Source organism: Phoca vitulina, unplaced genomic scaffold (assembly GCF_004348235.1).
Source record: "Phoca vitulina isolate PV1807 unplaced genomic scaffold, GSC_HSeal_1.0 scaffold52, whole genome shotgun sequence".
NCBI classification, from domain to species: Eukaryota; Metazoa; Chordata; class Mammalia; order Carnivora; family Phocidae; genus Phoca; species Phoca vitulina.
The window spans coordinates 11,562,609-11,585,080 of NW_022589755.1; the positions used below are offsets into that span (position 1 = coordinate 11,562,609).

Consider the following 22,472-nt stretch of genomic DNA (forward strand, 5'->3'; position numbering starts at 1 on the left):
AGGGGGGTGTGCCTTGGGGGCTCCGGGCCCCGCCCAGCCCTTCCCCACCCCCGCCACGCCCTCAGGTGCCTGGAAGACTGTGGCCACGGTGTGTGCAGCGGTCCCCCCGACTTCACCTGCGTGTGTGACCTGGGCTGGACGTCTGACCTGCCCCCGCCCACGCCCGCCCCGGGACCCCCGGCGCCCCGCTGCTCCCGGGACTGTGGCTGCAACTTCCACAGCCACTGCCGCAGGCGGGGGCCTGGCTTCTGTGATGAGTGCCAGGGTGAGCGGCCTCAGGGACCCTCCCCAGGGCTCCAGTGTCCTTCCTCTGCCTGGGCGTCTGGGTCCCCTCGCCCAGCTAGGGGTCCCTGCCCCATGGGCCGCTCCCGACCCCACACGGTTTCAGTGCCACCCATCTCTTTGGCGGGGGCTCGCAGTGCCTCTCCGGTCTGGGTTCCCCTGGTCACCTGCCTCTGGAGCAGCTGCGTGGGGCCAGGGATCGGCTGAGCGTTGTGGGGCTCCTCCTGCCCTTGCCCTGACTCCGTGTCCTGTCTGCCGCGGCCTCCACAGACTGGACGTGGGGGGAGCGCTGCGAGCGGTGCCGGCCCGGCAGCTTTGGCAACGCCACCGGCTCGGGCGGCTGCCGGCCCTGCCAGTGCAACGGGCACGGGGACCCGCGCCGTGGCCACTGTGACAACCTCAGCGGGCTCTGCTTCTGCCAGGACCACACCGAAGGTGCCCACTGCCAGCTCTGCTCCCCTGGCTACTACGGGGACCCCCGGTGAGCCAGGGGCCCACCGGGAGGGCCAGGGCGGGTTAGGGACCGGATGGGACGGGGCGGGACCCGGTCTGACGCTCTTGCTCTCTCCTTCATCTCCCCAGGGCCAGTGGCTCCTGTTTCCGGGAGTGTGGGGGCCGCACCCTTCTCACCAACGTGTCCTCAGTGGCGCTGGGCTCACGCCGGGTGGGGGGGCCGCTGCCTCCAGGGGGTGGGGCAGCGAGAGCCGGGCCGGGCCTGTCCTACTGTGTGTGGGTTGTCTCGGCCACCGAGGTGCTACAGCCCTGTGCCCCCGGGACCCTCTGTCCCCCGCTCACCCTCACCTTCTCCCCCGACAGCAGCACCCCCTGCACGGTGAGTACCCAGGGCGCCAGAGTTCAGGCCCGTGTCTCCCCCAACCTAATCTGAATCTGCAGACGGACCCTGACCCCACGTCCCTGTTCCTTTATCCTTCAAACCCTAAGCTCTCTTCCTCAGACCGCAGACCTTCATTCTGAAGCCCCCCAGACCCTCTCATTCCCCCGATCACCTCCTATTTCTTGGGCTCCCCACTCCCCGGCCCAGGCATGGTTAATATTTGTACTTTATGTGCCAGCTCCAATCAGTAGGTAGTGGCCGCCAGGAGCTGTGTATTGAGAAAGAGGCTCCGTGCAAGAGTGCCTGATCCATGAGCCATGTCTGCTGTGCACACAGGAGGGGAGTGCTGGCCACAGTTTGTCTGTCCAGAAGTCTCCCGGGCTCAGATTGCCCTACCCTCTTGAGCTCCTCCTCCTCCCAGACCTCCTGCATCCCTCTTTCTCACCCTTACCATCCGTCCCCTGATCCTTCACTCTGCATCCTCTGCCTCCAGCTGAGCTACGTCCTGGCCTTTGATGGATTCCCGCGCTTCCTGGACACTGGTGTCGTCCAGTCGGACCGCAGCCTCATTGCTGCGTTCTGCGGCCAGCGGCGGGACAGGCCCCTCACTGTGCAGGCCCTGTCTGGTACGGGGACTGGGCAAAGTGGGACCCTGGCCGAGGCTGTGTAGCCCTTGCCCCTTACACTGTCCCTCCCCCCTCGGTGGGGGGGCTCAAGACCCAGCCCGACTCTGCCCCTGATGTGCCAGCTGATGCCGTCCCTTGTCACATCTGGGCCTCCGTTTCCTCAGTTGAGGGGCTGATAGAGAGGTTTGCCCTGGCTGGGCGGCCTCTCTGGAGAGCAGGGCCGAGTGGGACAAGTCTCTGGGGGACACGGAATGTGGCTGGTGTGGAGGCCCCCTGCCCATCTCCTCAGCCTGGTGGTTCTCCACCAGGGGGGATTTTGCCCCTTTGGGCCCTCTGGCTCTGTCCTGAGTGGCCCTGGCATGTCACGGGTGGGGGCCAGAGATGCCGTTCTGCGTTCTGCAGTGCACCGGACACCCCACAGCCAAGGCCCCGTTACATCGGCAGTGCTGAGAGTTTGGGAACCGGCTCCGTCTGATCGAGTAGCACTAAAAATAATTTGTCACCTGTGGTAGTTGAAGGACCCTAGTTTGAACCATCGTAGAGCGGCGAGATCTCCAAGGCTGGGAGAGAGAGGGCGGAGGGGTAGTTGGCCGGCTGGGGATTGCACGCAAGCCCAAACCCTTCCCCAGGGAGCAGCTAGAACCGAGGGGCCCTCGATTTCATTTCACTTAGCCGTTGTGTACCGAGCACCTTCAGTGAGCCGCGCCTGAGCTGGGTGCTGGGGATCCAGCAGGGAGCAAGGGCACGCAGGCCCTGCCTTCGGGGGGCAGGGGTACAAACAGCACTGAACAAATTCTAGTCAGAATAGTGACACCTTTGCCAAGGGGCAGAGGAAGTGGGAAGGAGCGGGCACCTGGCCTGTCTGGGGAGTTGGGGAGGGCTTCTTCACCGAGGTGAGATTTCACTGGAGGCGTGAAGGGGACGGTGTGGGCGAGGGAGGAGGGCGACTTCTCCAGGCCAGAAGAGCAGCAGGTACCCAGGCCCTGAGAGGCCCGAAGGGGGCCTGTGGTGCTGGAGTGCTTAGGGCTGGGACAGTGGGAGGCCTTGAGGTCAGAGGGCCTACGGCCGCTCCCCACACCCCCCGCTTTAACATAATTTTATTGAGGCACTGTTTACATATCCTATGTCTAATCCCTGCCCGCCTCCCCCACCACTAATCGATTTTGTAAGGAGACCTGGTTTTATGTCAGAGCTGTAGGGAGCTGTGCGGGGTTTGGAGCTTGCCAGTGACGGGACTGGGATCGGAATTTGACGGGTTGGATGTGGGGGAGGGTGTGCAGCGTGCAGGAGAACAGTGAAGCATGGCAGTGAGTGATCACAAATGATAAGGAGTGCCTTGTCGCCCTGCCCGGTGACACCGGATTTTCTCTAACCCTGGGGGTAGAGTAATGTCCTGGAGCCCTGCCCGGCCACGAGCCTCTGGCCCTCTCCCCCCACAGGGCTGCTGGTGCTGCACTGGGAGGCCAATGGCTCCTCGTCATGGGGCTTCAATGCTTCAGTGGGCTCTGCCCGCTGCGGGTCGGGGGGCCCCGGGAGCTGCCCGGTCCCCCAGGAGTGTGTGCCCCAAGATGGAGCCGCAGGTGCTGGACTCTGCCGATGTCCCCAGGGCTGGGCTGGCCCCCACTGCCGCATGGCTCTGTGTCCTGAGAACTGTAACGCTCACAGCGGGGCAGGGACTTGTAACCAGGTATGGGGGGGGACAGGCAAGCCACATGGGACAGGGGTGGTGATCTGGCTTCCCCTGAGCCTCCTTCTGCTGTTCCCCAGAGCCTCGGTGTGTGCATCTGTGCCGAGGGCTTCGGGGGCCCTGACTGCGCCACGAAGCTGGACGGCGGGCAGCTGGTCTGGGAGACCCTCATGGATAGCCGCCTCTCAGCTGTGAGTCGTGGATGCCACTCTGTCCACGGAGATGCCACGCAGCCCGCCTCCTGGATGGTTCTCCCCTCCCTGCATTCCTGGGACCACCCCTCAGCCCCGACTCCCAGCCTGACCCTTCGTGTCCCCACCTCCGCCCCCAGGACACTGCCAGCCGATTCCTACACCGCCTGGGGCACACCATGGTGGAGGGACCTGATGCCACCTTGTGGATGTTTGGGGGCCTCGGCCTGCCCCAGGGGCTGCTGGGGAACCTGTACAGGTGAGGACTGTCTCCCGGAGGTGGGATGCCTGAATGAGAGGAGGTCACGACCTCAGGAGATGCTGAGATGTGTGTCACATAAGAGTCCCTTCGGGGGTTAAAAAAAAAAAACAAAAACAACTGGTGTAAAAAACCCTCTAGAGATGCCTGGGTGGCTCAGTCGGTTAAGCGTCTCCCTTCGGCTCAGGTCATGGTCCCGGGGTCCTGGGATCGAGCCCCATGTCCCCTGCTCAGCAGGGAGTCTGCTTCTCCCTCTCTCTCTGCCCCTCCCCCTGCTCGTGCACTCTCATTCTCTCATGCGCTCCTTCTCAAATAAATAAATAAAATATTTTAAAAACAACAACAAAAACCTCTATAGGTGAAGGACACCCAAAAGATACTGGGACACTTGTCACAGGAGGCTCACCTCGGGGTCTGGGATACTTATTTGGGTGGTGCTACCCCAGGGGGGGATGGTAAGATGGTTGTCAAAGGAGGGGCACCCTAGGGGATTTGGGATAACTGTGCAGGGGGGGTCACCCCAGGTCATGCTGGGATGCCTGTATGGTGAGACTCCTTTTCTGCACCTTGGTGCCAGGTACTCAGTGAGTGAGCGGCGGTGGACACAGATGCTGGCGGGAGCCGAGGATGGGGGCCCGGGCCCCTCACCCCGCTCCTTCCATGCGGCTGCCTACGTGTCTGCTGGCCGTGGTGCCATGTACCTTCTGGGGGGACTCACAGCTGGGGGTGTCACTCGCGACTTTTGGGTCCTCAACCTCACCACCCTGCAGTGGCGGCAGGAGAAGGTGAGCCCCTCTCCCTTCCCCCGCCCCCATGATCCATGTCTAGCAGGGCCGGCCAGAGTGCCTCCTGCCCGTTTCACCCCCAGGGGATGCAGCTTTCCCCCAGTCCCCATCGGGGCTCCAGTGCAAGTCCCAGAGTTGAATCTCAGCCATCCTGCGTCACACTGTAGTCCCGAGCCAGCCTGTGGCCGAGTGGGTGGGATAGTCTTGTCCACTTGGCTGGGTCGCGCGTGCTGTGGGCGGGTCCAGTCAGCCCCACACGGCCAGAGTGAGAGCACAAGGGCCAGGGCTTCCAGAGGAACACCAGGCTGCCCCCACCCGCATCGGTGACACTGAGCAGGCAGAAATGGCAAGGGGCCTCCACACCTGCTGGAACCATGGCAAGTTGGAAGTTTGGGGTCTGACCAGCCCCGGGCAGCTCACTACTCCTTATTGGTTCAAGGGGAGTGTCCGGAGTTCCGAGTCTTGCTTCTACACGGAAGATGACCCCTAACCTCCAGCTCCCTGCTAACCTCTGCCCTTTATCCCCCAGGTGCCCCAGACCGTGGAGCTCCCGGCAGTGGCTGGTCACACCCTCACTGCCCGCCGAGGCCTGTCTCTGCTCCTGGTGGGCGGGTACTCCCCCGAGAATGGCTTCAACCAGCAGCTGTTCGAGTACCAGCTGGTGACTGGCACCTGGGTGTCCGGAGCCCAGAGCGGGACACCCCCCACCGGTAGGGCTGGGGATAAGTCGGGGACAGCACCTTGGACTCCTGGCCATCCGGGGCTTTGTGGAGGCTCTCTGTCCACTGCTGTTACCCTGTGGTCACTGCCCTTAGACCTTGTTATGTCCTGTCTTGACCCCCACGCCCACCCAGATTCGCAGACCCGCTCTTGAGAAGTTCAGTTTCCCATGAAAGGCTACCCACCTCCTGGCCGGTGACAGTGGGTCATTGCATTCCTCTCCCAGGTCCTGGGTTCCAGCCCCTCAGGCATTCCCCTTCTCCATTCTTTGCTCACTGCCCCCCCAGGACATGCAGGTCACTCCGACTCCCCCTCTTCTCTTGCCCGGAGTCACTAGAGGTGGTCCTTTGGAACCGAAGCGGGAGGGAGGGGTTGACAAGAGCTCCTCGGTGGCGTGGTCCCAAGAAGGGGAGCCCAGGAAGGTGGGAGGGCGCTCCTAATCACCAGCCCTCCCCCCAGTGTCTGCTCCCTCGTGCCCCCCAGGTCTCTACGGTCATTCTGCCGTGTACCACGAGGCCACTGACTCCCTCTACGTGTTTGGGGGTTTCCGCTTCCACGTCGAGCTGGCAGCCCCGTCCTCTGAGCTCTACTCCCTGCACTGTCCTGACCGCACCTGGAGTCTGCTGGCCCCTTCCCAGGGGGCAAAGGTCAGGAAAACAGGTGTACGCAGTTAGATCCAGGGGGCAGGAAGGAGGGGGTTCCCCCTTACCCAGCACCCCAGGGACTGGCTCAACCCTGGACTCCTAGTCCCATCCTTTCTAGTCCCCTGGACTCAACTGTGGCACCCCACACATGTCCCTTTCTTTCATCGCTTGCTTGGAGGGAAGCATCCTAGACGAGGAGGTCAGAGGCCTAGGTTCTGCCCCAGCTCTGCCCCGCTCTTGGCGTGGCCCTCAACTTCCCAGCCTCCCCATCTGTAAAACCTGGGACTGAGGCTCCTTGGGCCTCCCGCCTTCAAGGCCAAAGGAGATAGCGGATGGGAGTACATGGACTCCGGATGTGCTGGTTAGAGACGATTGAGTTTTCCATCTGCAAACATATCTCCAAGCCCTTTTGGGGACCGGACTGTAAGGGAGGCCCGAGCCTCACCCCCAGGTTGCCCCCAGCCCAGCTGGCCAGGTCACACGAGAAATGTGGGATTCATCTCAAGCAGCCTGGGCCAGGTTCCTGGGGAACAGCACAGGGCATGGGGGTTCTGGAAGTTCGGGGAAGGGAGCTGGCCCTGGGGGCTGCTCTGAAGAATGAGGGAGGTCTCCTGGACGAAGGAGCTGAGATTTGAGGGAGATTAGGGTTGGGTAGGGCTGGTGGGGGCTGAGGTGTGGGAGGGTGCAGGGTGGCGGGTGGGATGAGAGGCGAGCGGAGGAGTGTGGGCTCTGACCGGCCATCCTGCGGGTGTCTCCCCAACAGCCCCACCCCCGGCTTTTCCACGCCTCAGCCCTGCTGGGGGACACCATGGTGGTCCTTGGGGGGCGCTCGGACCCCGATGAGTTCAGCAGCGACGTTCTGCTCTACCAGGTCAACTGCAACGCCTGGCTCCTGCCCGACCTGACCCGTAAGTCCAGTGCTCCCCCTAGGGGGCCCTGGGGACATCCTGCAGGAGCCCTGGCCTGTCCTGGGACGCTCACTCATCCGGACTCCCTCAGGCCCCTTCAGGCCCTCCGGCAAAGCTGCTTTCCCCTCTGTTACCTGAACACCCATGGAGATGGCCGCCTTCCTTTTCTTTTCCTAGGAAGTTTATTTTTTGTCCTGATTATAAAAGTAATAATATTCATTGTATGTAATTGGTGAAATAAGAAGGCAAAAATCCCCCATGATCCTGCTCTCTAGAGACAGCACTATTATACGTGGGGGTGTTTCTTTCTAGTCTGCTGGTCGGAGGCCGGAAAGGGGCTTGGACCTTGTCTGTTTTGCTACCCAATGTGACTGTGTATGCCTCTGGGCCTTTTCCTTTTGCTTCTCTCTCCTACTCTCTGTCTCTAATTCCCTTTTGCCCTTGTCTTGTTTGCTACTCTGTGACTTTCTCTTTTTTTTCTCCTGGAGGACTTTTTTTTTTTAATTTTTAATTTTTTCAGAAGATTTTATTTATTTATTTATTTGAAAGAGAAAGAGCACAAGTAGGCGAGGGACAGAGGGAGAAGCAGACTCCCCACTGAGCCGGGAGCCCGATGCGGGTCTCAATCCCAGGACCCTGGGATCATGACCTGAGCTGAAGGCAGATGCTTAACTGACTGAGCCACCCAGGCGCCCCCCTTCCTGGAGGATTTAAAAAACCTGAGGCGAAATTCACATAAGAAAACGAACTGTTCTGAAATTAACGATGCAGTGACACCTGGTACCTTCAGGAGGCTGTGCGACCAGCACCTCTGGTTCCAGAAGCTTTGTCTCCATCCTTATTCCATTCTTTCTACTTCCTTTTTCTGTTTATCTCTCCCTCTCTTTTGTCTTGCTATCCTTGTCGATTCTCTTGCCCTGTATGGCCTTACGTATCTTCTCTGTCCATGTCCGTCTCTGCCGTCCTTAGCCCGTCGCTCCGCTCGGCGTCCCTCTCTGACCGGCCTCTTCGTGGGGCTCTCTTCCCTGAGTCTCTCTCTGAATGTTCTGTCTTTCCCCAGGCCCAGCCTCTGTGGGGGCCCCGATGGAGGAGTCCGTGGCCCATGCTGTGGCGGCAGTAGGGGGCCGCCTGTACCTCTCAGGGGGCTTCGGGGGAGTGGCCCTGGGCCGCCTGCTGGCCCTGACCCTGCCCCCTGACCCCTGCCGCCTGCTACCCTCACCCGAAGCTTGTAACCAGTCTGGGGCCTGCACCTGGTGCCATGGGGCCTGCTTGTCCTGGGACCAGGCCCATAGGTAACCATGGTGACCGAACGGCGCATGGGTGGACGGTACTGGTGCCCTCCGAAGGGGGTTCTGTGCTAGGCCAGGCTTGCGGGGGGCGGGGGGGCGCTCAGGAGGGTACTGTCCGAACAGGACACCGGCTCACATGGGAAAACGGGCGCTGCATCACAGGCAGGGTCAGGCTGGGGGACCCTTGGGTGAGAAGCCCTGCTTGTGGGCTGGGGTGTCATCCGAGAATGTTTCCTGGAGGAGCTGGGTCCGAACTGGCTCCCAAATGACCACTAGAATTTAGACCAGCGAAGGTTCGGAAGCGGGGCTGTGCCCAGTGTATTTTAGGGACCGTCTATGCTGGGGGAACGTGAGGCTGGTGCGGTGGTGGGGGCAGCTCAGGAAGGGCTCCCAGTCCCTGGCTGTGGCGCTGGGCTTCTGTTGTTCGGGAGGCCAGACATCTCAGGAAGCTGAAAGAGCTGTCCTTGGTTCAGCACAAACTCTTTTGGCTACATCGTTATCCCGAACCCGTATGAGGCTACTAATGGCCTTGGCTTGTCCTATTAAATGTGTCACTGTGTTTGCTACTGAATTATTAAAGGGTTTGATTTATGGGGTGCTCCCTCAGATTCTGCTAGGAGTGTTATGTAACAGTGGGTACACCCACTGCTTTTCTAAAATCTGGAAAGTTATGAAATTTGTGCCTTCAAGGACTTTGGGTAAGGGATTATGAACCTCCACTGTGGGTGATGGGGAGCCAGGGAAGGTTTGAGCAGGGGAGGGCAGGGGCAGGCCTGGGCAGAAAGCCCTGGGGCTGTTGGGAAGGAGCCAGCGGTGAGGGGAGGCTGTGGGTGGAGACCTGGGTGGAGACCTGGGAGGAGGCCAAGGAGGAGGAGGCTGGAGAAGAAGAGGCCTGAACTGGGCAAAGGGCTGCAGGGGTGGAGAGTGGGGGACGCCTTGGTGGCTGGAGGGACAGGGGAGTGTGGGATATTGTCCAGTATCTCTGGCTGGAGTGACAGGGGGACGTGAGACCATGGCCAGGTGGGGTGGGGGAGGAGCAGGTTGGGGAGGCCTGGGCTGAGACCAGTCCAGGATACACGTGGGGGCGCCCGCAGGACGATGTCCAGGAGGCACCAGGAAGAGGCAAGGGTGGGTGGAGGAGGGACGGGGTCTGGCTGGGTGTGCTGAGCCAGGCCTCCTGCCTCCCCAGGCTGGGCTGCGGGGCCCCCCCATGCTCCCCCATGCCTCGCTCCCCCGAGGAATGTCGACGTCTCCGGACCTGCAGTGAGTGCCTGGCCCGCCACCCCCGGACCCTGCAGCCTGGAGATGGAGAGGTGAAGCGGGGGTGGGGGGGTGTCTCGGGAACTTCAGCTGGGATTGGGTGGGAAGAGCTGGCTCGGGTGGGGGGGTGCCAGGGACCTTGAGAACCCCACTGAGCCCATGTTTCCCCCCCCAGGCATCCGTCCCCCGCTGTAAGTGGTGTACCAACTGCCCTGAGGGTGCCTGCATCGGGCGGAACGGGTCCTGCACTTCGGAGAATGACTGTCGCATCAACCAGCGAGAGGTGTTCTGGGCCGGGAACTGCTCAGAGGCCGTGTGCGGGGCTGCGGACTGCGAGCAGTGCACCCGGGAGGGCAAGTGCATGTGGACCAGGCAGTTCAAGAGGACAGGTGCGGCTCCCCACTGAGGATGGCTTGGGAGCCCCCGGAAGGGGCGGAGCAGGGGAGGGGCCGAGGCCAGGCCCAGGCTCTGATTCCTGTGCCCTTGACCCCAGGGGAGACCCGCCGCATCCTCTCAGTGCAGCCCACCTACGACTGGACATGCTTCAGCCACTCTCTGCTGAACGTGTCCCCAATGCCGGTGGAGTCGTCACCCCCGCTCCCCTGTCCCACTCCCTGTCACCTCCTGCCCAACTGCACCTCCTGCCTGGACTCCAAGGGTGCGGACGGGGGCTGGCAACACTGTGTCTGGAGCAGCAGTCTCCAACAGGTACCGTCGGGTGGGGTGCCCAGGGGGCCCTCCCCGCCCTGCCCCTGCCCCTCTGTCCTACTTCCTCTTCCATTTCCCTGGCTCTGGTCCCTCCACGGTGCTTCCTCTGTCCTCCTTCCTCTGTTCTCCTCCCCCACCAGCACCTCCTCCTTCCCCGCTGGCCTCTCGAGTCTCCCTCTCGCGTCTGCTAGGACCCTGCCACCCCGCCACCTTCCGGACCCCACAGCTAGGGTCACGGTCCCCCCCCATCCTTCCCGCGACTGCTAATGCCATCTCGCCTCTCCCTCCCAAACCTCTGTGCTTGCCTTCTCCGTCCCTTTCTCTGCTTTTGGAACTTCTGGTTGTAAGATACAGAGATCCCCTTGGTTTTATTATACGGAATTGGGGTAGGAAGTCCCGCGGCTCCGTCCTTCTCGGGCCTTGGAGTCTCTAATCTCAGCCGTTCTCTGCGCATCTCCATCGGCCACTTTCTCTTGCCTTGATCATCCGGGGTTAGCTCACATTCTCAAGGGCAGACTTCGACTCAGCTGACCGGTTAGATGTCCAGCCTTGGCCCAGTGAGACATGGCCAGGGAGGGGTAGGAGCACAGGGTTCAGCTGCCGGCTGGAGAGATGGCTCTCTGTGGGCGTGGTCTGGGCAGGCAACGTGGGTACTAGGGACAGTCCGCTCCTTGACTGTCCGGCTCCCGCTTACCCCGTAGAGTCCGGTCCAAAGATGCCTCTGCTTAGCATGATTTGGCCGCCCCCAGTGGCAGACATAAGCCCTTCGACCCCCAACCCCACCCCAGGGGGAGACAAGAAAGATTCACCTCCTGCCGTCACATCCGGAAGCAGTGTCGTTCGTTGGGCCGGAGTTCTGGGTCTCTGAGTCCCAGTGATGTCCACTTCTCAGTCATCCTTGTGGAACACCCAGTCCACGAGTGACCACTTGCCATCTCGCAACGCATGCGCCTATATGAATCTTTGGTAAAATAGGACCGATAACAACAGACCCAACACCAACAACCCGTTCTCCAATTCTCTGGACCCCGACTGAGTGTCTAACAACTCCGGTCGCTCCTGACACCGCCCACCTAGCACCAGAGCCAGATCCTACAAAGTTCAAGTCCACAGGCCTGCCCCCATTTCGAGGCCAGTCACGCCCTCAGACCACCTGTGCTTCTGACCAACGAACTGTAAATCAGGGGTTCTACCACCCCCAAAGCAGGTTTGATCATTTGCTAGAATGGCTCACAGAACTCGGAGAAACAACTACTCACGAATACCAGTTTACTATAGGGGCTACAACTCGGGCAGAGCCAGGTGGCAGAGAAGATAGGGCAGGGAATGGGGGGAACGCGCAGAGCTCCCGCGCCCCCTCTGGGCACGCCATGCTTGCCACAGGGGAGCTTTCTGAATCTCCTTGTTCGTGAGTTTTTATAGACCCCAGCTCCATCCCCATCGCAGTCCGTGGGGGGGCTGCAAGCGCCAGCCCTCTAGCCACTTGGTCTTTCTGGTGACACCCACTCTACATGCCCTCTTTAGCATAAACTCAGGTGTGGAATCAGCTTCTTATGAACAACAAAAGGCCTTCCAGCACTCAGGAAAGACCAGGACACCTGTAGGATATATTCTTGGGTTACACCACACCATCCCATAGGCAGGTGGTAGAAATTAAATGGGTGAGTGTCTTTGCAGCCTGGGGCCATGCTTGCTCCTGGGTAAAAACTCAGTCATGCCCCAAATTCTGCCCAGTGCGGGGATTCCCAGCCTCCACTCTGTGGGACACACCCAGAGGGTGGGCAGTGTTCCCCGTGGGGGTTCTCTGTGACCCCCACAGTGTGGGTCTCTAACACACTGAGGCCTCATCCCCAAGCCTGGGGTCCTTGTGGTGATACAGGTTCTCCTCAAATAACATTGAGATGCCCATTGTCCGTCTCTGTGGACACTCCCGGGCCTGGAAGGCAATGGTAGGGAGCCTGCTGGCAGGCACTTGCTATTCACCCAGCCCCTCTGTGCTGTTCTGTGGGGCAGGAGACTCCAGCGCCGGGTCGGTGCCACAGTGTGGGTGGGAGGGCACTTCTGCCAGAGCTTCGGATTTCTGTGTGGTCTCCTAGCTCTGGAGCGTTGGCCCGGGCTTCTAACAACCACCACTGCACAGTTTGGACCGAACAGATGTGCAGACCAGCCCTGTTAGGAGTTGGCTTGAGGGCCGCTGTTATTTTAACACCCGGGCATTGTTCTTTTGAATAACTTTGGCTTCAGAGCCTGGGACGGGCACAGAGTGCTCGCTTCCCTGGCTTCTCTTCACCAGGTTCTTTATCGAGCCCCTTCCCCGTGCCAGGCACTTCGCTAGGTTGTAGGTGTACCTGTCAAGATGAGCTAGAATCCTGCTCTCGGAACTTAACATTCCCGTATCTCTTCCAAGAGCGCAGGGGATGCAGTGGATGGTGGGCAGCATCACCTGTGGCCACTAGAGAGGTCACAGCAAAAAAAACGCTGTGCAGACTGGGGACTTGGTCTCCGCCCCCCAGATTGCCCCACCATCTGCCAAGGGGCGCACTAAATTTAGATCTGGGAGCCTAGCTCCAGCAGTTCAGCAAGGCTCAGCTCACTGCTGGCTGTAGGCGTCTGTGGGCTCAGAGCTCCGGCCACAGCAGGGAGGGTGTCTGTTTCAGGATCGCGTGGTTGCTGAGTGCTGTCAGACAGCCCGGACTAATCCCTGTCTTCTCAAGGCCCGAACAGTAAATAAGATACTCTGACACCCTGCGGAAAGTTCCCAAGAGTCTGACCCTGACTGCGCACCTTGTCTGGGTCCCGGGACGTGCTGAGTGATGGCGTGTGAGCTACTGGGCAGCCCCTGACCGCAGACTCCGCTTCCCAGGCCAGCACGGGAGGACCCTGTGGCCCCAGCAGCCAGCTGCACGTTTTTCCTAAGTGACAATGGCTTGCAACCCTGCACCTGTCGCTAGTTTCTGTCCCAACCTGGGATTGTTGCCCCCCTTTGGTTGTGAGAAACAGCCATGCACGCTAAGCCAGGTGGGGAGACCGACACCGGGTGGGGAGACCGACACCGCCAGTCACACCAACACAGTGGTACCTCTTGGAGCCCAGGGTGCAAAGTGCAGTCAGGCCTGGCGACGGGGCCTGGAAAAGCTGCCCTCCCCCCCCCGCCCCACCCGCCGTGGGCTTGGGGTGTGTGGTCCTCATCGATGCTTCCTTCTGCATCTGCTCTTTTCCTGTCCCTCTATTCTCTTCATTTGCTGTGTTTTGCTCATCCTAACAGCCCCCAAAGCCCTCACCTCCAGAATCTTCCAGTTTCAAGGATGCCCCTAGCCTGACTCCCATTGTGGACTCCCAGGTTACAAATGCTTGACAGGGAGAATGTGATTAACCCCTGCTGGTGTCCACTTTGACCCATGGGCTGTGGCCAGAGAGGGGCAAGAGCTCCGAGGAGGGAGTGCGGTCTGGGAAGACACCCAGAATGTGTTTGATCCTCTCTCTCTGCCTCTCTCTTGCCCACCCCCCCACCTCATTTCTCATCTCCCCTCCCCTGTACAGTGTCTGAGCCCCTCCTACCTGCCCCTGCGATGTATGGCTGGAGGCTGTGGCCGCCTGCTGCGAGGACCTGAGAGCTGCTCCCTGGGCTGTGCTCAGGCTTCCCAGTGTGCCCTGTGCCTGTGGCGCCCCCACTGTGGCTGGTGTGCCTGGGGGGGCCAGGATGGGGGCGGCCGCTGCCTGGAGGGTGGACTCAGCGGTCCCCGTGATGGTGAGCCGCGCTCGGGGGTGGGTCTGGCACAGAGAACCTGGGGGGCGCTGGGGGCTGTCTCGGAGGGGGGCCCGGGTGGCTGGGTGGCTGCTGCAGAGGCACCCGGTGCAGCTCTGCGTGTCCCTGTGCCAGGGCTGACGTGCGGGCGGCCTGGGGCCTCCTGGGCCTTCCTGTCCTGCCCCCCTGAGGACGAGTGTGCAAACGGGCACCATGACTGCAACGAGACGCAGAACTGCCACGACCGGCCGCACGGTTACGAGTGCAGCTGCAAGGCGGGCTACACCATGGACAAGTGAGGCGGCGGGGGCCCAGGCAACTGTGGGGGGGGGCTGTGGGAGCAAGAACGGGCGAGGCGCGGGCCGGCGCAGATGTGAGGCAGGGCGTTCATGCAGGAAGGGGTGAAGGGCCAGCGCGTGGAGGGGTAGGGCTTGCCGGGAAGAGGGAGGATGGCAGGCTAGCCCCTGAGGGAGATGGAGGCTAGACCCCGGAGGCGGAGCGTGGGACAGACCAGGGGTGAGCCACGAGTTGAGGGCGGTCTAGTGGGTGGTGGGCTGGCCAGAGCCCTGAGGACCCCAGCCCTGCCCTGACCCTCTACCGCCCCCCACCCCCCGCCCCTGCAGTGTGACCGGGCTGTGCCGCCCCGTGTGCGCCCAGGGCTGCGTGAACGGCTCGTGTGTGGAACCCGACCACTGCCGCTGCCACTTCGGCTTCGTGGGCCGCAACTGCTCCACCGAGTGTCGCTGCAACCGCCACAGCGAGTGTGCGGGTGTGGGGGCCCGCGACCACTGCTTGCTATGCCGTAACCACACCAAGGTGGGCTGCCCGGGGCCTCCGACGCACCCGCGTCTTGAGCCTCACTCCGAGCCTGGAGGAGCCAGGCCCCAGGGTGGGGGGAGGCTTTGGGGACACTGCCTGGATTCGTGTCAGACGGGCCGCCCCGGAATAGCGGACAGAGTCAGTGCTGGACTAGGGAGGCGGGGCCCGTGGAGGAGGACTCCGGGTGGCACTGGGAAGGGCTTTTTGAGCTCAACACTTGGGGCTGGACGGGCACGAACGCCACCCCCCTCAGCCCGAGTCACCGGAGGTGCGCAAGCAAAGGCAGAGGCTAAACTGCCCCAAGGCTGGGACGGCCCGAACCAAGAGCCTGAGCCCCTGCTGCCCTCCCGCAGCGCTCCCAGAGGGCCCCTTCTCCCACCCCACCTGCTCTGACCACCCCGTCCCCGGTTTCCAGGGCAGCCACTGTGAGCAGTGCCTCCCCCTGTTCGTGGGTTCAGCTGTGGGGGGCGGGACCTGCCGGCCATGCCACGCCTTCTGTCGTGGCAACAGCCACGTCTGCGTCTCCAGGAAAGAGCTTGAAATGGCCAGGAAGGAGCCCGAGAAGTACTCACTGGATCCGGAGGAGGTAGGAGAGGCCATGGGCCAGGACTCCTGGGTCTCGGGGAGGAGGGGGCTGGCCCACGCCTCTTTGCGATCACCCCGTCTTTCCTTGGCCAGATTGACAACTGGGTGACCGAGGGGCCCAGTGAAGATGAGGCCGTGTGTGTGAACTGCCAGAATAACAGCTATGGGGACAAATGCGAGAGCTGTCTGCACGGCTACTTCCTCCTGGACGGGAAGTGCACCAAGTGAGAAGCAGGGGGGCCGGGGACCCTAGCCCTGCCCACGGCGAATAGCTCTGGGAGCCACACCCCTCTCCCCAGTTCTCTGCCCTCAGGCAGGAGCGGACAGCATCCCCAGGGAGGCCCCGGGCTGAGGCCGAGCTGGGGGCCATGAGCCAGGCAGGCTCAGGTGGGAGACCCCCCCCCCTCAGAGGCCGGTGCTGACACGCAGACCACAGAGCATCCGCCGTGGAGACTGGGGGGCAGAGAGGGAGCTGCCAAGGGGCGAGGCCTTCGGGCGGCCTCCCACCCCAGCCCTTCCTTCCTGAATGCTCAGTAGACTTGAGTCATTCCGACCTGGCTTCAAGTCCTAACCTTGCTGCTGACTGGCTCCCTGGCTTTGGGCAAATGGCTTGACCCCCTGTGAGCTTCAGTTTCCTCTTCTGGCCTGGAGCTCGGACTCAAGCTCACCTCTGCAGCATCGAGCCTGGACCCCTGTGGGCCAGGGGAGCTCTGTGACCCCTGTCTTCCCCCCGCTTCCTCAGATGCCAGTGTAATGGCCACGCAGATACATGTAACGAGCAGGACGGGACGGGCTGCCCGTGTCAGAACAATACGGAGACGGGCACATGCCAGGGCAGCTCCCCTAGTGACCGTCGGGACTGCTACAGGTACCAGGTACGGCTGCAGAAGTGAGTTCCAGGCCGAGGGCCCTGCACCCCGAGAGGGTCACTCATTCATCCAGCACACATTTACTGAGCACCTACTGTGTGCTGGGCTGCATGGGAGGCACTGGGATGCAGTGGGCACCAAAATGGGCAGGGTGTTCTGTCCTCGGGAAAGTTACATTCCCGGGGAGGAGCCCAGCAACAAACGAACGAGTAAGTTAGATGCAGAGCATGTTAGTGATGAGCAGTGAGGAGAAAGGAGTGGGAATGGTAGATATGACGACCAAGGAGGGCCTCGGTGAGAAGGTGACGCTTGAGAAACGATCTGATAGAAGTCGGGATACCAGACAAGCAGCCACGGGGGTTGTGGGCGAGTAGAGAGTGATCCAGGCAAGAGGATCAGCCAGTGCAAAGGCCCTGAGGTGGGACGTACCTCATGCAGTCCAGAAACAGCAAGGCTGGCAGGTGAGGCCAGCCCACCCTGTGCTGTGCCTGGAGCTTCGGCAGTCCCGTGCGCGAGCCCTGTTTGCCGCCTGGGTACAGAGGAGGGATCTCAAGTTCAGCGAGCTTAGCCACACAGGTAGTGAGGAGTAGAGGCAGGTTCGACAGAGCCCTTCATCGCTGCGCCTGAGAGTTCCAGAGGCTTCCACATCAGGGTGGGACAGCAGCGCTGGAGCGTGTGGTCCTGGGGGCCTCCACACTGCGTCGGGGTGAGGGACAGTCCCCAGGAAGCTGCTGGGGACTGAGGGAGCCTGGGGCAGTGGCTGCTCACCAGTCGGTCCAGAATGTCAGGACTTGGAGGGTGGCCGGGTGCTGAGCTCAGCCCTGACCGCCCCCCGCCCCCCGCAGTGCGCCAAGTGCCGGGAGTCATTCCACGGGAGCCCGCTGGGTGGCCAGCAGTGCTACCGCCTCATCTCCGTGGAGCAGGAATGCTGCCTTGACCCCACGTCCCAGACCAACTGCTTCCACGAACCCAAGCGCCGGGCTCTGGGCCCTGGCCGCACGGTCCTCTTCGGCGTGCAGCCCAAGTTTACCAATGTGGACATCCGCCTGACGCTGGATGTGACCTTCGGTGCCGTGGACCTCTATGTCTCCACCTCCTACGACACGTTCGTGGTCCGCGTGGCCCCCGACACAGGCGTCCACACTGTGCATATCCAGCCCCCTCCACCCCCGCCGCCTCCCCCACCCCCTGCTGACGGCGGACTCCGGGGGGCCGGGGACCCAGGGGGACCGGGGTCTGGGAGCGGGCCAGGCGCCCCAGCCGAGCCACGGGTGCGGGAAGTGTGGCCACGCGGCCTGATCACCTATGTGACGGTGACGGAGCCGTCGGCAGTGCTCGTGGTTCATGGCGTGCGGGACCGGCTGGTCATCACCTACCCGCACGAGCACCATGCTCTCAAGTCCAGCCGCTTCTACCTGCTCCTGCTGGGCGTGGGGGACCCGAGCGGGCCTGGCGCCAACGGCTCGGCCGACTCGCAGGGCCTGCTCTTCTTCCGGCAGGACCAGGCCCACATCGACCTGTTTGTCTTCTTCTCCGTCTTCTTCTCCTGCTTCTTTCTCTTCCTCTCGCTCTGTGTGCTCCTCTGGAAGGCCAAACAGGCCCTGGACCAGCGGCAGGAGCAGCGGCGGCATCTGCAGGAGATGACCAAGATGGCCAGCCGCCCTTTTGCCAAGGTCACCGTCTGCTTCCCGCCCGACCCCGCTGCCCCGGCCCCTGCCTGGAAGCCGGCTGGGCTCCCGCCGCCCACCTTCCGCCGTTCCGAACCCTTCCTGGCACCCCTGCTGCTGACCGGGGCCGGCGGGCCCTGGGGACCCGTGGGAGGAGGCTGCTGCCCACCAGCCATCCCCACCACGACCGCCGGCCTGCGAGCCGGGCCTATCACCCTCGAGCCCACCGAAGATGGCATGGCTGGGGTGGCCACACTGCTGCTCCAGCTGCCTGGGGGACCCCAAGCGCCCAACGGTGCCTGCCTGGGCTCGGCGCTTGTCACGCTGAGACACAGACTGCACGAGTACTGTGGGGGCGGCGGGGGCGCCGGGGGCAGTGGGCACGGGGCTGGCGCAGGCCGGAAGGGACTGTTGAGCCAGGACAATCTCACCAGCATGTCCCTCTGACCCACGGTGGGGTCCTCAGCCACGGCAGCGCAGTGCCCTGATGACGCCGCCCTGGACTTGGGGCTCCTCCGCCTGGGGTCCCCCGGACAGTGTGTCCTCAGAGACCTCCGACTCCCTTTCCCTGGGGCTCCCCAGCCAGGGCACTCGCCGTTCTGCAGCCAACAATTATTTATTGAATACTTACTCTACGCTGTTGAAGGCACTGGGCAGAGCAGAAAGCGAGACAGACCAGTTCCCTGATCTTGTGGGGCTTTGGTTCCAGTGGAGGGAGACAATCAGTGCGTGCACGCGTGCGCGTGCGCACACACACACACACACACACACACGTGAGATCATTTCTGTGAAGGAGAGGTGCCAGGAGGGATCACAGGATGTGGCCATGAGGGACCGCGGGGTAGGGTAAGTTGGGCACTCGGAGAAGCTGGGCCTAAAGATTGAGAGAACCGGCCGCGGGGAGAACGCTGGGAAGTGGGTCGCAGGTGGAGGGAGCTGCAAGGACAAGTCCCAGAGGTGGGGACCAGCGTGCTTTATTGGAGGGATCGGAGAGGTGGCCAGTGTGACCCAGACCGAGTGCGAAGAGGAGGTGAGGTTGGGGACCAGGCAGGGGTGGCATCACCCAGGGCCGTGTGGGCCCCAGATAGGGTTTTGAGTTTTATTCTCAGGGCAATGGGAAGCCGTGGGACAGTTGTATGAGGGCAAATGACAGGATCCGACATACCTATTCAAGAGGTCCCTCAGCTGTGGTGTGGAGAATGGGTCGGAGGGGACAAGAGATGACAGTGGGCTGGACTAGGGTGGTGGTGGGGAGGGGGTGGGTCAGGGACAGGTGCAGGATGTGGGTGGATGTTGGGGCGGGGGAGGGGAATCCAGGACGACCTCGACTTTGTAGCTCAAACTATGGGCGGACAGCGGGGTCGTCTATTACAGTGGGGCAGCCTGGGGCTTGTGGGGACGATCAGAAGTCCAGTCTGAGATGCCCTGTAGGCATCTCTTCAGTCAGGCCCAGCCAGGGAGACAGACCGCTCTGCGTATTTCGGTGGAAGGAACCAAGTGCAGGGGATTGGCTGTTCTGGTCTACGCATCAGAGATGGGACGGTGAGGTAGCAGCCACCACCTTGGACTTCTGAGCTCCTGTCCCCCTTGAGGACCGCTCCCATCCTAGCCATCTTGAACTTGGGACTCCTTTTTGCAAGACTCCATCCCCCAGCTGCGGGTTTGGACCTTGAGGAACTGAGCCCCGCCTCTTCTCTGCTGGGGCCCTCAGTCTATGAGGCTGAAAGAGGGACAGTGCTTGAAGCAGCAAATAAAGAGTGTGGGGAAGGCTGGTGTCTGAGCGCCGTGTGCATGCAGGAGATGGGGTGTCTTGTTTCTCGGAACAGCACCCAAGTGTAGATAAATCCAACCGGTGTGCTTACCTTGGTGGCCCGTCGGAGCTGCGTGGCTGGGCCTGGCTCCACCCTGCCTCTCCTATGCAGGGGTGGGATGGTGCTGCTTGTTCGTCCCTAGAAAGGACAGACCTAGGGGAGGTGAGGGTGCAGAGGCCTCTGGCCCTTCCTCAGATCCCTCTCTCAGGGAGACCCGTTTGTCTCAGGAGGTAAAACAGACTCCCTTGGTCCCAGGCTTGGGTTTTATTCTGGCCTCAGAAGAGTTGAGGCAGCAGAGAGACCAAGATGCCCCAACATGATGAGTTTCCTCGAATCCAACAAGGCTCTCACAGCCCAAGCGGGGAGCATCTCAGGGGCCTTCACCTGCCAGGCCCGCAGGGCAAGCAAGAGCATGGCCCGGGCGGTGGAAATGCGCCCTCAGTTGGCCTTGCGCAGCGTGGGAGTCCAGCTGAGAGGTAAGCACCATGCCTTCTGGTTCAGGCAGCCCAGGGGCAAGGCTGGTGGCTTCATCCAGTGGTTAGCCAAAGTGAGGTGCACTGGGGGGGTGGTTGCGTCTGCAGTGCGGTCCACGAAAATCAGTATTTTCAGATTTATGGGCAACGTACAGGATTTTCAGGGATGACTCTGCCCACACAGGAGTTCTGCCTTGATGAGCTGTTGGTAGTACCTGACCTCCATGACGTGACCGTGAACGTGTATGTGCTGAGCACCCGTGTTAGATGGCTCTCCTGGCCACGTTCCTGCCCAGCAACCGTATGAGGGGGTAACAAATCCCAGCGTGCAGATGAGAAGACCGAAGTTCATAGACCTCATTCAGCTGTTCAGGGACAGCTGCCCCATGACTCAAATCCACATGCCTGACCACCAGGCCCTCTTACCCCCTGAGGAGGGAGGCCCCGGGAATAAGGGAATAAAGAGGAGACGAGGCCACAGAGAGAGCAAAAGGGGCATCGTGCACCTTCTTCCTTAGCCCACCTAGCTGAGCGCTGTCCCAGCACAGAGCGAGCGCTAGGGGCAGGTGTTTGAAATACCCAGTTTCTGCCAGGGGTCAGGCACAATTTCCCACCCAGGAAGCTCACCAGAAGCAGGGCGTGCTGCCTCGGGGAGTCACAGGCCAGTGGAGCGGTCATCCTGCACCACCAGGAAGGAGCTAAGGTGGTTCTTCAAGACTCGTCTGCGTTCTGATCAGACCTTTGGTAGGGTCTCTTTCCCGCCACCAGCCTGTGACTGCCTTCCGGGGCAGAGCATTTGCACTGTGACTGGACCCTGTCCCTGGGGCGCAGAGCCACCCTCTCCAGCTGCTGTCCATAGCGTGCGGATGCCCCTGTACGAATGCCCTATAGCACTGTCCCTCCACTTAGCCCCTCAGCGGGCACCTTGCTCTGCTATCCACATACCTGAATGCAAGAGGCTCCAGGAGCGTGAGAGAAAGCCTGAGCATGGGAGCCTGAAGGTCTGGATTCAGGGGTCTGTGTATGGCCATCAATGCCCTAAGGACTTTGGGAAAAGGGGTGGGGGGGATTTCACCAAGGGCCTACAGCATTCCAGGTAGTGAGTGCTGGGTGCTTGGTGTGTCTTTTACTCTTCCCCACATCAATGCTGAGGGGTACAGGTTTGTGCCCCCATTTTGCAGATTTGGAAACTAAGCCCCTTGCCTAAGGACTCAGGGCAGATTAACAGCCCAGATTCTGATGCAAGCCTGTCTGTCCATTGCCCCCTCCCCCAATTACCTCTAAAATCGTGTCCCTTTTCTGCGTCCATGGCTCCCACCTGTGATCACTCCTCTCCACCTGCAATGGGCTCCACACTGTTCTAGGTGCTGGGGACACAGCTGTGAATGAGGTCCCTGCCCTCATGGAGCTGACAAACCAGCGGGGAGCCAGATAATAAATAAGCAAATGATGTGGTATGTTGATATATGGCCAGAAAAACAAGGCGATGAAGGAGGGGAAGGGGGGGTCGGTACTCGCTATGGAAGATAAGGTAGAAGGGAAGGCCTCTCTCTTCAGATGGTGTGTGAGCAGAAGTGAAGGAATGAGCCATAGGGACATGTGAGGGAAGAGAATTCCAAGTCGGGGGAGCGGCTGGTGCAAAGGCCCTGTGGTGGGAGCATGGCTAGCATTGGAGAAACAACCACGAGACTCGTCGGAGGGAATAAGGAGGAGAGAAGGGCACAGAGGAAGCAGGAAGCAGATGGTGCAGGTCCTTGGGCCACAGTGAGGGCTCTGGCTTGAACTCTATGCAGGAAGAGCCATGAGAAGGTTCTGAGGGCAGGAGGGATGTGACCTAACTCAGGTGTTCACAGGGCTTCTCTGTGGGAGACAACTAAAGATGTGGAGTTAGGGCGTGGAGCCCAGTGAGGAGCCACTGCATTAGTCTAGGCTGAAGAGGAGGGTGGCTGGAACAAGGTGGGGGCAGTGGAGTAGGGAGAAGTGAGGTTCTGGATATATTCTGAAAGTAGAACTAACAAAACTAGTTGACAGGTTGGGACATTGAGTAATAAAGTGACTGAGCAGCTGGAAAGATGGGGTTTGCTATTTCCTGAGAGGGGGAGCCTGGGAGTAGCAGGTTTTGGGTGGGGAATCTGGAGTTAGGTTTTATTTATTTATTTATTTATTTATTTATTTATTTATTTATTTGAGAGAGAGAGTACTTGCAGGGTGGGGGAGGGAGAGAGAATCTTAAGCAGGTCTCATGCCCAGCAGGGAGCCCAACGTGGGCTCTCTCAGATCCTGAGATCATGACCTGAGCCAAAATCAAG

General features: G+C 61.1%; 1 protein-coding gene across 2 annotated transcripts in view; it reads left to right on the forward strand.

Moving 5' to 3' along the window:
* MEGF8 (multiple EGF like domains 8) overlaps positions 1 to 22,091 on the forward strand; it is a 41,680-nt gene extending 19,589 nt beyond the window's left edge. Inside the window, exons 20-42 of one of the 2 annotated variants that reach the window (XR_004297497.1) lie at positions 66 to 265; positions 553 to 763; positions 865 to 1,114; positions 1,611 to 1,743; positions 3,183 to 3,430; positions 3,511 to 3,621; positions 3,762 to 3,880; positions 4,458 to 4,665; positions 5,195 to 5,375; positions 5,869 to 6,032; positions 6,793 to 6,937; positions 7,998 to 8,229; positions 9,416 to 9,539; positions 9,662 to 9,875; positions 9,980 to 10,194; positions 13,735 to 13,942; positions 14,075 to 14,234; positions 14,563 to 14,755; positions 15,174 to 15,344; positions 15,437 to 15,567; positions 16,086 to 16,218; positions 17,058 to 20,166; positions 20,348 to 22,090. Coding sequence is in view for 1 of the 2 variants with exons in the window: in XM_032388085.1 (XP_032243976.1) it covers positions 66 to 265; positions 553 to 763; positions 865 to 1,114; positions 1,611 to 1,743; positions 3,183 to 3,430; positions 3,511 to 3,621; positions 3,762 to 3,880; positions 4,458 to 4,665; positions 5,195 to 5,375; positions 5,869 to 6,032; positions 6,793 to 6,937; positions 7,998 to 8,229; positions 9,416 to 9,539; positions 9,662 to 9,875; positions 9,980 to 10,194; positions 13,735 to 13,942; positions 14,075 to 14,234; positions 14,563 to 14,755; positions 15,174 to 15,344; positions 15,437 to 15,567; positions 16,086 to 16,218; positions 17,058 to 18,326 (5,020 nt within the window). In the remaining variant the exon portion in view is untranslated. Of the gene's footprint in view, positions 1 to 65; positions 266 to 552; positions 764 to 864; positions 1,115 to 1,610; positions 1,744 to 3,182; positions 3,431 to 3,510; positions 3,622 to 3,761; positions 3,881 to 4,457; positions 4,666 to 5,194; positions 5,376 to 5,868; positions 6,033 to 6,792; positions 6,938 to 7,997; positions 8,230 to 9,415; positions 9,540 to 9,661; positions 9,876 to 9,979; positions 10,195 to 13,734; positions 13,943 to 14,074; positions 14,235 to 14,562; positions 14,756 to 15,173; positions 15,345 to 15,436; positions 15,568 to 16,085; positions 16,219 to 17,057 lie in introns of both variants that reach the window. The other variant, XM_032388085.1, reaches the window with a different exon arrangement.
* The last annotated feature ends 381 nt before the right edge of the window (positions 22,092 to 22,472 follow it).